Source organism: Colletotrichum abscissum (assembly GCF_030869225.1).
Source record: "Colletotrichum abscissum strain IMI 504890 chromosome Unknown Scaffold_9.1, whole genome shotgun sequence".
In the NCBI taxonomy this organism is placed as follows: Eukaryota; Fungi; Ascomycota; class Sordariomycetes; order Glomerellales; family Glomerellaceae; genus Colletotrichum; species Colletotrichum abscissum.
In genome coordinates, this window is record NW_026850536.1 from 464,294 (window position 1) to 477,395 (window position 13,102).

Sequence of the window (13,102 nt, forward strand, 5' to 3'; positions counted from 1 at the left end):
TCTACGAACCTTTCAGCCTATTTCGAAGACCGGCGGTCAGTCAACATGGATGCTCACGAAGACGATAGCGACATCAAGTTGCAAAAGGCCTCATCAGAGCTCATTGCAGAGTTCTCTCGCTCGCTTCCACTCTTCCTGCGCAAGCCTGATGGCAAGACCCTCCGCGCCCGCGTCAGGGTGTCAGAGACCTCACGTCTGACTTCAAGCGTAGATACCTCCCCCCCTGCACTGAATCTCATATCCCTCTGCATCGAAACACATTCAATACATGATTCTGACACGTCTCATAGCTCCTTGATCCATTCCAAGAACTACCTCAGCTACTGGATCCTCATCTACCAGAGTGGCTCCCCCTCCTTGCATCAACGTATCTGGAGCACCTCAACACCCGCTCCCGGGCCCGGGCCCGGCCATCGGCTTCAACCCGCTCCCAGCTCCTGGAACCCCTGAACCTCGCCATCGCCAAAATCATCTACACCTTCACCAAGATCCGCGGTGAAAAGGTTATCGTTCGCTTCCTCAACGTCGAGTCCCGCCACATCGAGCCCCTTCTCTCGGCCCTTGAAGCCTCAGAGCGCGCCTCGTCAACCGCACGCCCCGCGCTCAACCCCCTTTCTTCGCCCCAGTCATCCTCCGCAGCGGCAACATCCTCATCGGGTGCCATAGCACAATGGTCCTGGGAAGAGCGCTACCTCGTCCTCCTCTGGCTCTCACACCTCCTCCTCGCCCCTTTTGACCTCTCAACCATCTCCTCCGCCTCCGCCGACCCGGACCTCACTCTCCCCACGATCCCAGACTTCGACTGGCCCGATGACCTCCCCGGAATCACCGTCCGCATTTTACCCCTCGCTATCAAGTACCTCGCCACCTCCGGCAAAGAGCGCGATGGCGCCCGCGCCCTGCTCATCCGCATCGCCATGCGCCGCGACATGCAATCCCAAGGCGTCCTCTCCGCCCTCGTCCACTGGTCTCTCGCCTCCCTGAAACCTTCGTCATCCTCCGACGCCGCGACACCGGCACCGCCGCAGCCGCCCTACTTTTACATCGGCGTCCTCTCCTTCCTCGCCGGCGTCCTCCGCTCGTCCATAAACACCTCCGATATGGACGCCTACCTCTCGCCCATCTTCCTCACCGCGCATGCAGTCGCCTCGGCTGAAGACCCTCAGGATACCACGGCCACGGCCACATCCACCCCGTCCCTCTCAAGCGCTATCCGCTCCGTCGCCGTAGCGCGCAAGATGCTCATCAAAGTCATTCGCTCCGTCACGGTCCTCCTTCTACGCAGCAACAGGTCCCCGTCAGATCAGCAGAGCACCGACGAACTAGTCGAATTGTCCATAGGTTACCTTCTAGAATCCCTTGCCGACAACGACACCCCCGTCCGGCTGGCCGCCTCTAAAGCCCTCAGCATCGTCACCCTCAAGCTTGACCCGGACATGGCCTCTCAAGTCGTCGACGCCGTCCTGGACTCCCTCAACCGCAACGTCTTTTGGACCCGTGACCCGGGCACTCCCAAAGGGGCCTCTTCTGCCACCACCACGCGCGACCTTACAGCCGTCGACCCCCTAGAATGGCACGGCCTAATGCTCACCCTCTCCCATCTCCTCTACCGCCGCTCTCCACCCGCGTCTCAACTTCCCGCCATCGTCCACGGCCTCCTTCTCGGCCTCTCGTTCGAAAAACGCAGCACTTCGGGCGGTTCCATCGGCACAAACGTCCGCGACGCAGCCTGCTTCGGCATCTGGGCCCTCGCACGCCGCTACACCACCCCGGAACTCCTCGACGTCCCCACCGCCGCCGTCGTCGCGGCACGCAGCTATCATCGCGCCGCATCCAACGTCACCATCCTACAAGTCCTCGCCACAGAGCTCACTGTGACAGCTTCTCTCGACCCGGCAGGCAACATCCGCCGCGGCGCCTCGGCCGCCCTGCAGGAGCTTATCGGTCGGCACCCGGATACCGTCGAAAAGGGCATCTGGGTCGTGCAGGCTGTAGACTATCACACCGTCGCCCTGCGCTCGCGTGCGGTACACGACGTCGCGCTCAGCGCGACTAAGCTTTCGTCGCAGTACGGCGCCGCTCTGCTGGATGGCCTGCTCGGCTGGCGGGGCATAGGCGACGCCGATGTCGTCTCGCGGCGCGTGGCTGGCGCGTCGTTTGGTACGCTCACGCTGGAGCTCGCGCGACAAGCTGGAGCCGGGCCTTCGTCGTCTCCGTCTGGCGGGTCTGGAAACGACGACGTTGCTCAGTTCACGGCGTCCATCGAGAGGGTGCTCGCGCGCCTGCGTACGCTCCAGACGCGCCAAGTCGACGAGCGACATGGTCTCGTTCTCTGCCTCGCGTCCGTCCTGGATAAGTTCCCTGAGCTGCTTGCCGGCAAGCCGGTCGATAGCGTCACTGGAATCGCTCACCGCATCGTCCGTGAACTGGAGGTCCTCTTCAAGGAATTCCAGACGACGTCGTATCGTCGACCGGAGCTAGTCGCCGAAGCGTACAGCCGTTTAATCACTTCATCATTCCCTATCCTACAAGCTACTTCATCTCCCAAAGGCGCAATCATAAACCTAGAGCCAGGCTACAGGGTCGTCTCAACAGATAACACCGAAGATCTACTCCATGCCATCAAGACGACCGACAACGCCCAGGATACCAACATAATCCCCGACGGCGTAACGAGCTTGGTCTCGACTTTCACCCCCATCGTCAGCGCAGGCCTCGTCCGCACAGAAAAGGAAGCCGTCGCCGCGTCCTCGGAAGCAGCCCTCGTCCTCCTCGTCTTCTCCCCCGCACAAGAGCGCGCGCGCATCGTCACAGAATGGGCCGGCGCCGTGCGGCAGCGGCCCACATCGCGCGCGGCCAGCGACACGGGCGCGCTCTATGCGCTGACGATGGCGTACCCAGTCACGACTACGTTTAGCGACGGCGGCAGCAGCGTCGTCTGCGACACCATCCTCACTCGATGGGCCGGCGACAACGACATTGACACGCGCGTGGCGATCCTGCAGGCCCTCTCGCAGAGCGGTCTGCTACGGGACCAGGCGCTCGTGTTCCTCGACCTGCTGGCGGAGGGTCTGAACGATTATACGACGAACGCGAGGGGCGACGTCGGATCGCACGTCAGGTTGGAGGCGCTCAAGGCGACGAGGTCATTGTGGACTATGGCTCTTGGTGTGGATCGCTCTCATTCTGTCATCAGGGGAACCAATGATCACAAGACGGAATGGCTTGCCGCGGCGGTCTCGAAGCTGTTCCTTCGGACGCTGCGTCTAGCTGCTGAGAAGCTGGATCGCGTACGGACTGAAGCGCACGCGGTCCTTGCTCTGACTGTTGAGCCTAGGTAAGGAATACCTCCCCCCCCCCCCCCCCCCCCCCCCCCCCCTCCCCCCACAAACCCCCCCCCAACCACCCACACAACAAAAAAAAAAAAACACAACCCAAAAAAAACAAAAAACCCCCCCCCCCCCCAACAAACCACGCACCCAACCCCCCACACAGCTAAAAAACACCCCCCCCCCCCCCCCTTTCCCCCCTTAATCACCTTTGACAGTCGCCTCATGAACGGCGAAGGAACGAAAAACAAAAAGGCCCCCAACTAACAAAGTATACACACACCAGCTTCGCAACAACCTTTACAAAGCTCACCTTTTCGTCAAAAACCTACTTCCAGACCCTCCTAAGCCTCTACGCGACAGAAAACAGCCTGCAGCCGCCCATCGCGGAGCCGGCCAGGGCCGACGCGGGGGCCTGGATGGCGGAGCTGCTGGCGGGGTACGTCACGTCGGCCGACACGGGCAACGAGGACCTGGTCATCGCGTCCCGCGCGGCGCTGGCCGACTTTTGCGCCGCGTCGCCGCGGAACCTGGACGCCGTCTGCGCGGCGCTGGTGAGCAACGTCAAGACCAGGCAGACGCCGGGCCGGGGCCAGGGAGACCGCGTGGTGGTGCCGACGCTCGAGATCGCGGCGTTCCTCTGCCACGTCGGGCTCTTCCAAAAGTGTCGCGGGGTCGACCTGCGGCACCTGTGCCTGCAGGTCCAAAGGGCGGGTTACAAGACGGGCAATGTGAGGAAGCTGGAGGCTTGTATCAAGGTGTACGGCTGCGTGGCTGGGTTCGACGAGGTGTGTGCCGGTGTGACTGAGGAGGACCTCGGAAAGGAGGAGAAGGAGGAGATACTACGGGGTAAGAGACGGGACGGTATCTCAGAGGCCAGGAAGCGGCTCGGCGCGTTGATGTTTCATCCCTGGCCGAGGGTGAGGAGCCTTGTCGTCGACGAGCTGTGGAAGCTGTTTGGGGAGCAGGAGGATGAGGGTGAGCATGGCGGCGGCGGCGGCGGCGAGTCGCTCAAGAGCGTGGACTGGAGTAAAGCCGATAAAGCCTCCATCAATCGCGTCGTGGAGCAGTTTGCATTGTCTCGGGCAGCCTAGGATAGTTCAAACCATAAACCATACGCCATCATAACGATGCGAGCGTCTGGTTTTGGGTTGTGCAGAAATGCTGCGACGAGAGATGTTCTTTTTTTCGTCCCAACTACAATTTGCAACCCGTCTAGTCAGTGCCGTCTCTGCTTTGGGGAGAAGAAAGCGGTTCATCTGCCGAACTACGACGCTTTCGCGGGAGAGGAGTGCGGGAAAAGGGGGGGGGGGGGGGATTGGCGAGCTGTCACGGCAAAGACAGCTTCCCTTCCCGCTCCCGCTCAGATTGTTTTCAAGGTTCAGCTCATCCCTGGCAAAAATCCGGCCGGCAATGCAATACCTCATGTTCAAACAAACAATACCAAGTCGGGATAGAACTCAAAAGAAGAAGCTCAGATAAAAAAAAAAACACCACGTGTGTCGGCAGGCCGCAGCATAACCTACCCAAAAGCACGCCTTCATGAGGTCCGGCGGGGGAGGGGGAGGGCGGGTATGATTTGCCTGCTCCCAGACGGTGTGTTACCGGGCAAGGAAGGTGAGAGTTTAGGGGGGGGGGGGAGGGTTGCAGCCAGACAGCTCGCTGTGGAGGGGGCCGAACCCTTTCATCTTTCATGCCCGACTTTGCTGCAGTGTGCAATTTACAGCATTGGCGAAATGTTTTCCATCATCACTGCTGGTACGGCAGTGAAATCAACACGTACAGCTATATTCTGGACACCCGTGGGGGAGGGGCTCAATGTAGTCATATCCGACTTTCGGTTTTACAAGACCGAAAACTTCACGAAAAAAAAAAAAGGCGCCAAGACGCGGTTCATCAAAGCACCTCAATGCTATTAAATGCGTAGAGACCATCCATCAGCCATCTCGCGCGCGGCCGCCGGCCACCGAGGTTAGACGGACATCTCGCCGGGATTTTGCTACCGACAAAGTACCGATGAAATCAGTCGTCCCCCCCGGGGGAGGGCAGCAAAGGCAGAAAGATTACGCCGGTAGTATTTTTTTTCTCTTCGTCAATTTCCATGTCGATCAGATTGTTTTTTAAACTTCCGCTATCCGGCGGAAACGAGATGCTGGGTCCGAAACAAAACCAGTAGAAATGTTGTTGAATAATGCCAAGACCCCGTTGGCCCTAGGCACCTACCTAATCGCAAACTCTTCGTGCAGAAGGCCGCGATGGTCGGTCGATGCCGGAATGTACGTTTACAAATGCCTAGTACAGCCTTTTAGCTTTGAAAGTCCTTGGGTTGGAGAAAATCCTTGAGCGAAAACTCCAGACCCGAGACCGAGTTTCTGACGTCCTGGAGTAGTGTGAGTGCCGATATATTGTCAGGTGCCTCCCGTTTACGAATGTAAGCCAAGCATCCCGCAAAAACAAATTGGATCCGACAATGGTGTTTCATGACCGGTGTACCCTTTCCCCCTTGATGTCCTTTACGTTGTGTAAGCTGGAGAAGCACTACGTACACGTCTTACACACGGACGTTGGTGACGTTTTGTCGATCGGATGACAACGCACGGCTAGTGAGAACCATAAGGCGTAGAGTAATTCTGCCTGATGAGCAAGCCGCCAGTATCGGATACCGAAGCAGATCATAAGAGACAGGTGCACAGGCACACAGACCAAAAGTCAACAGCCGCAGCCAACTGCTGACTACTGAGTCTGAAGATTGAGGCTGGGGCTCCTTGGACTTTGGAGGATCGTTCAGAGCGCGGAATCGGGCCGTTGTGACGGTGCCATCTTCGAAGCAGTGTGTACTAGTCAACCACGGCCTAGGAGCCGTGGGAGCGTCTACTGCGTATGGGAGGATGGGATCGGATCCTTTCATGTCTCAAGATGATGGAATGTCTGGTACAGCGGACACGCTCCTAGGTGATATGAAATTCCCGCGGGAATTTGTTTTTGCCAGTAATTCGTAGAAGCTGGAAGATTGAGGTAGCCTGCGCCGCGTTTTAGCAACGCCATCGACACGCAAGTGGCAGCGACGCTGTGGCCCTGCAGGCTTGTTCTTGGGCACCTTATCCAAGGCTGTTTTGCACACGTAACAGACAAAATCGCCGTGTTGATAACCCCAAGCATGGCTTGACGACCCCCTTGTCAACTTGTTCTTGTACCTGATGCCATTCTTCGATAGTCTGGAACTGGCTCGCCGTTCGTTTCTCCCTGGCGGTTCTCTGCTCTTCCACGTGGATTTGACACAAAGAACCCTGGAAAGCAATTTCAGCTTCGAGGGACGCGATATGATGGGCGCCGGGGGAGTTAGTCTCGATTTAGCCATGGTGTGGCGGACGAGGTTGACCTCGGATTCCCCAAGGCGCAAGCTGGTGAGACAAAAGTAAGTACGCCTGTAAGTGCTCCCCCCCGGATTGAGGGCTTGTCAGGTGGGCGCTAGGAGATGGACGGGGTGAGATACCAAGCCCGAAGAAGGAAAGGCGAGTGGCAGTAGACGGCCGAAAATGGCGAGGGGTAAGTCGGAGGCGTAGTGCGGTAGACGGATGGGGGTGCGGGCATCGATGTGGGATTTTGATAAGTACAAAGTATTATCTTGAGCTACTTTGGACGGAGAGAGAGGCTGGGATTGGTCGATTGGCGGGCGTCAGGTTAGCGTGGAACTTCCCCCAAGGACCCAAATGGTATCATTCAAAGGACCTGCTCAGTCGGGCAAGTTGGCAGATATGCAGTGAAACTCCTCAACACGTCTCCAAGGGACCGAGTGGTTGTTCTTTGATAGGTAAAACCAGCCCATGTACTTTCAGGAGTTGCGTCGATGCGGCCGATTCCGCACGAGGATTGCGAGAATTCAGCCACAGGGCCTGGCTAAGGAAGGATGTTGTTGGACTGGTGTCTGGAGGCATGCCGGACGAGCGGTTACTAGACGGATACTAGTTGCTAGTTGAAGACTCGGGCGCCATTGGAAAGGTATCGTATCTGTTGGTTGTGTGGGGTTCTCTTGTCCTCCGACTTTGGGATTGACACTATTGGTCCGAATCGAGGCTCGGAGCGGTGTCGCGTGAGCTACAGCGGTGTGAAGAGGCATACTTGGTAACGCCACTCTGCCTGTTGGTTGATGTTGTCTCGTACATCCCAATTAATTTTCGCGAGCTCTGGGCGTTGGAAAAAAGGATACATCAAGAGGGCGGTAATTGTGGGCTCGATTATCTGGAAGAGACATTGGTCAGAATGGCAATTGTCTGTTCCAACCGTATGGCCGAAGCTGGTGTAAGCCGGTAGAGATATGATTGGGAAGGCATGGCTGGGAAGGGTCGTAGAAGGAATACCTTATTACTTACTACGCAGTACGTATGCATATCTTAGGTAAGGTGCTGAGGAGGGCCATCACCAGTGGCGTGGCATGGCATGGCATGACATGACAAGGCACAGGCGGCGCGGTAACATGTCGAGGCAGAGATAGGAAGTGCCAGTGCGAAGCAGCAGGTGCAGATGCACATGAGGTACCTTTGCCCTTGCCTTGCGTTGGGGAAGCAGATTGAATCCGCAAGGCACCCTATTGCTCGATGCTGACAGCTGCTGCAACACACACTGGATGGCAGATTGCAAAAAAGGACGGGAACCTTTGAGCGCCGCTACTGCCCGTGACTACGGGCGGGACCGGATCTGACCCGCACGGCGTGGCAAGGAAGGGAGGTGCGTGAGACGGATGAGATGGCCTTGTACGGCTTACAGATACATGACATCCATAAGGCCAAGGGGTGGTGTATCCGGGCTGGAATAAGCTATGTAGCAGCTGAAGCATGATGAGTACGTAAAGACAGAAACAGAGCGAGCAACCAACCCATCTCCATTGATTGATCCATCTCGATTGTCACAGCCGAATCGGGCCACTTATGGGACCCCGTGCAAGCCGTGGACTCCATCGTGGTTCCCGGTGACAGGAAACTGGATGGATCTGGCCAGTGGGAGGCGGGAGACAGCAACCTAAGCGGTGGCCAAAGCTTTCCCCCCGATGCTCAAGACCTCTGAGTACCTTATTATCGAAAAAAGTTAATTCTTTCTAAGTTATAAATATAAGAATATAGTTTTAATAAAATAATATAGTACCTACTTAGTACTTAAATTAAGATATTTTTTTAAGCTTATTATAAAAAAAAAATAATTATATTATTAACTATTTATTATCGAGGTCTATAAGTAGCGTTATAATTTTAATTATAATAGCTTTATTTATAATAAATAAAAAGTTTAATTATAAATTTTTTAAAAACTTTTAATTAAGAGCTATAAAAGCTTTTAAATTAAATTAAAATACTTATTAAAATATTAATAACTAAACTAACTTTATAATAATAACTTTAATAAAATACTTAATAAATAATACTAAATCCTTATTAATATTAAATATAATTTATAAAATATAATAATATAGCTATAGAATATTATTAATATATTTTATATTAAAAAAAGTATTATTAATACTAATAAAATAAATAGGGCCGTATTAATATAATACCTTAGCTTCTTCTTATAGCTCGAGGATAATTATTTTAAATAGTATTAAAAATTTATTAAAAAGCTTTTTTAAGTACTCTAGTATATTTATTATTATTTTTATAATAATAAAACTTTTAGTATTTATATATAAAAATAAGTTACTTATTTTTAAATAGTAATATTAGTTTATTAATAAGCTATTAAAACTATAATTTTAATAATTTTTTAATAAGGGAGAGGGTAGAATAGAGAAAAGGATAGGTAAGAAAAGGGTTAAGGTTAAATAGTGCGGAATTCGAGGGTAGGGTAGCGTCTATATGTACTGCGGTAATCCTCTAGTAATGCAAAACGATAGAGTTAAACAGTGGCTCAAGACCTCAATGTGTGTGCTTCTTCCCAAGTTCCCACCCGTGCGTGCCGTGCCCCTTCCTCTCCCCAGAGTGGTATCCGTTCTGTGCCGTTATAATCAGTGGTCAGTGGTGGTCCGGCGGCGGGTGTCATCCACTTGTCGCTGGCTAGGGCCTTGACCAACAGATGACGAGATGGCCTCTCCCGCGCTGTCCACTGTTGGGGCCGCACGCAGGGGGAGCAGACTCCAGAGCAGGGCAGGACAGGCAAGGCAGGGTAAATCGCAAGCAAGGTACGGATACGGCAGAGACACGGGTGCATCGCTGCATCGCAGGGCAAGACATGATGGTGTGCCTTGAGTGGACTGCGACTTGCAGTTGCCGTTGCCGTGACCGTTGCGTTTCGCTCCCTGCGGTCGTGAGGACGAAGACGGCAATGGCGTTCTGATATCCGAGTCAAAGGTATCCCGAGCTCGGGGGTGAATGTCATGGTATCTTAGATACGGAGTACCGTCTCTGTACATTCTGTACAGACTGCATTCCGTACAGACATTACTCCAAATCCCCGTGGCGGGCTTGGTGCGACGCACACCACCCAAGTAGGTTTCTCACTGCCCGCCACAGTCGGTTAGTCTGGTCTCAGAATGGGGAGGAAAAGAGACACGAATGGTTTTCTCACCTGACTCGGAAACTGAAAGATATCAGCTCGTTGCCCGTATCTGTGAATACCCAGGAATAAGGCCTTGACCGAGGGTGGGAAAAGAAAATGGGCATCCGCATCCGTAATTGTGAGGAAAGGATTGATAGGCAAAAGCAGCAGGTCCACCCACACCCGACCGACTGCTCTTGCGCTTGTTCGACTTTGCTCCTGCTCTCCATACCTGCCAGCCTGCCGTGCCTGCTTCTTGCCTGCAATCTGCGTTGCTTTCCTTCCTTCCTCCCGACCCAGCCCTTGCTCAACACACGCCCCCCTCTCTTTACCCCCACGCCCAGCCCCCTCCCCCTCCTCCCCCCTTCCTCCTCCACGTCCCACGGTTCCAGTCCCTCTTCTTCCTCACCCTCAGTCCTGGATCACAGCTCTCCTCTTCTAAGTTCTCCGATCTCCAAATCCTCCCCCACCACCGCCTTATCCTACCTACTGCGTATGTTCATCGCGCGCATATACCCTGCATTTTTGACCTGCCATCGATTGAACTCAAATTTCAGCTGGACTGTCGACTATCTCGCCTTAGCACCGCTAAATTCTTCGGGACCCAAGTCACCCAACACTTGAGCATACTTTCAATTCAGGAACGGCCTAGCCTCATGTCGACCATGCTGCTCTTAAGTCTCGAGTCTTGACTTTCCCACGCGGCAACCCTCCTTCTCGGAGATCTTTCTCTAGCAAGAGTGAGACAGACAGCTTCTGATCAGGCAGGGAAGAAGGCCCCGTGACTGTTTACTGGTGTTGCTGATGTACAATTGCCAGCGCTATCGGACCGCGGTTCATGCCTGGTCTGTGCCATGGTCGGCCGATGTTGCGCACATCCCTCCTTATTAGGTAGTGTACTCGGCTGCGATCGTTAAATGCTGATACCCGAGGGAGGAACAAACGGCCTTGACCTCGAGGCATCGGACGACGCTCTGATATGGCACTTCTTTTCGATGGATTAAGTTGACTCACCTCACCCGGCGGCAACGCAACGGCCATGGCTTCCGTCTCCTGCGTCAGCCACCTTAATGGCTTGGCAACTCGTCAACCTTCCACCCCCTTGATCTTGCAGGCGTCCGCCGTGACTTTGTGCCATCCGCTTATTCCTCGCCGACCATTTGTCTACTCGGCATCAGCTGTTGCCTCCCACCCGCGCCAGCTCAACAGAACAGAGACCCAGGCATACGATGCCGACAATCGTGTACTTTGCGCCGCGCCAACGCTAGAGCATACATACTCGACTGGGCGGCTGTTTATTACATGACCCTTCCTAGAAAGCAATGATAAAATACGGGGACACACGAGATACTGCAGCTGTCCACTTTAGGACGACAGCCGAGACGCGAATGCGCTCCTCTCCAGCTCCTGCTGCGCTATCCAATTCCACATGCTCGAGTCGGCCGGCCGAGCCCACCATCGCCTCAATCCTATCACCATTCTCGCTCTATCACCGCCTGCGGTAACCTTTCGCCTGTCTACACCGTAGCGGCAATCAATGGTGCCTCTGATTCACCTCCGGTCTACCAAGAAATCCTGGCAGTGTAGCCAACACCACCAAAAAAAATCCACCACATGGTCAATATCAGACTCTCAGTCCATAAGCCCAGGCTCGGCCCCCTCGCCAAAGTCCAATTAAACAAACCGCGGTTATCTATGTCTCTTCTTCTCTAGGATTCCCAACCCTCAGCCGTGCAGCGCCATCAGGCCATGGCGGCCGTCAACTGCATCGAAGCAACCAAGGAGACATGCATCTTGCTGGCGACCATTGGTACTACCAAGTGCCAAAACCTGTATGCCCTGATCTACTAATAAAGTTGCAAAGCTTACCAACGCGTCGGACCATGCCACCGTCCTTTCTTCAGTCAGCAGGACAGTGCAGAGCAGGGCAGGGCCATTGGCAACCCAAAGACACTTTGACCCTCCACAGCCTGTGAAAGCCAACCCCTGTCGTTTTAACCTGACAGCCATTAGACATCCTTGTGGGCGACTCTTCCCCGGTAAAGAAAGAGGGCAAGGGCCAAATCGCCTCCGCATCGTCTCCGCGCGCCTGCGTAGGGACTATTACGGGGCCCTCGAATTCGCAGTACGGAGGAAAATAGTATTCGTACACAATGTTTGCTTTGTACTCGGCTCGGTTAGTCCATACAATGATTGATTCTTAAGAGGGAGTCAGCATGTGGGCTACTGTGTATACTGATTCGATGAGCCAAGGCACTGAATTCGCGACTTATCTGTTCATATCAGTCAAGGAGGGGGCGTGCGCAACGGCCGTTCAACGGCCGGTCCACCAATCCTGCGAAGAAAGGCTGGCCTCTCGTCTGCCGTCGCCTTATCTAAGTGGAGAGGCGCACACGACTGAGAAATCAAGACCACCTCCAGGCTCCCAGGCAGTTAAGACAAGACGAGACAAGTGGAGAGGGGTTTTCGTTGGCGCTCTGTCTGTATGTCGGTATACGATAACGGAGAGGCTTGCCAATGCATCCAATGGCTCTAGAGCCATGTACGATTTCTTGGGATAACAGATACTTTTGCTTCCTACGGAGTACGGATACCACGAATCGAGTTTGATAGCGGGACGTCGATGACCTGAGAGAGTGCGGCCAATCCCTTGGAAGAGCACGCGGCCAGCTCCGACACCGACGGCAAGGGCATGTATTTCTGGCTTATCGAGTAGGCCACGCCGTCAACACAGCCGATCAGACTCGGCTGGACGACATGTTCTTCGAGAATTACTCCATCGTCGAAGAGACCATTGCCAAATTCGCAAAATGGCAAGATGCAGCTGGAAAGTGCTGTGGGAAGAGATGTGGAGGCAGTTCTGAGAGCTTTTCGCGCATGCTGCAACAAACGCAGCAGCGCCGGTTCGATACCCGTTTTTCGTCGGGTTCGGACTCTTTGCCCGTCCAGCCGCAGTGTCTGCGCCGCGAGCGCCGAGGCCCCAAAAGACTATTGTCGTGTTCAAAATGGAGCCCGCCAAAGTACGCGAAGAAGCCATGCTGACTGTAAAGCGAAGGCGAGCTACAGAGTACAGAGTACTATTCTTGCCTCAACTCACCTTACCTTGGGCTCGGGTGCCGCAGCGAGTGAGACATTGTCGCGGGACACACTCGGTCGAGGCGAACGACTCGAGGCCCAAAGCTAGGTACTTGTCTTTACCACCTTAGCTCCTAGCTTCCCAGCCAACTCCGAATCACCCCCACCAGATG

The 13,102-nt window shown here is 54.4% G+C and overlaps 2 protein-coding genes across 2 annotated transcripts; one reads left to right on the forward strand and one right to left on the reverse strand.

The window, feature by feature from the left end:
• Nucleotides 1-45: 45 nt before the first annotated feature.
• On the forward strand, nt 46-4,423 carry CABS01_04659 (beta-tubulin cofactor d; the record flags this gene model as incomplete). Its single annotated transcript, XM_060538029.1, has 3 exons — nt 46-207; nt 291-3,337; nt 3,616-4,423. 3 exons carry the CDS (start codon nt 46-48, stop codon nt 4,421-4,423), a joined length of 4,017 nt encoding a protein of 1,338 aa, XP_060389691.1.
• An 8,008-nt stretch (nt 4,424-12,431) lies between these two features.
• On the reverse strand, nt 12,432-12,891 carry CABS01_04660 (uncharacterized protein; the record flags this gene model as incomplete). The annotated part of the gene is made up of 2 exons (XM_060538030.1): nt 12,432-12,678; nt 12,746-12,891. The coding sequence occupies 2 exons, from the start codon at nt 12,889-12,891 to the stop codon at nt 12,432-12,434; spliced, it is 393 nt and encodes a 130-aa protein (XP_060389692.1).
• Between the last annotated feature and the right edge of the window lie 211 nt (nt 12,892-13,102).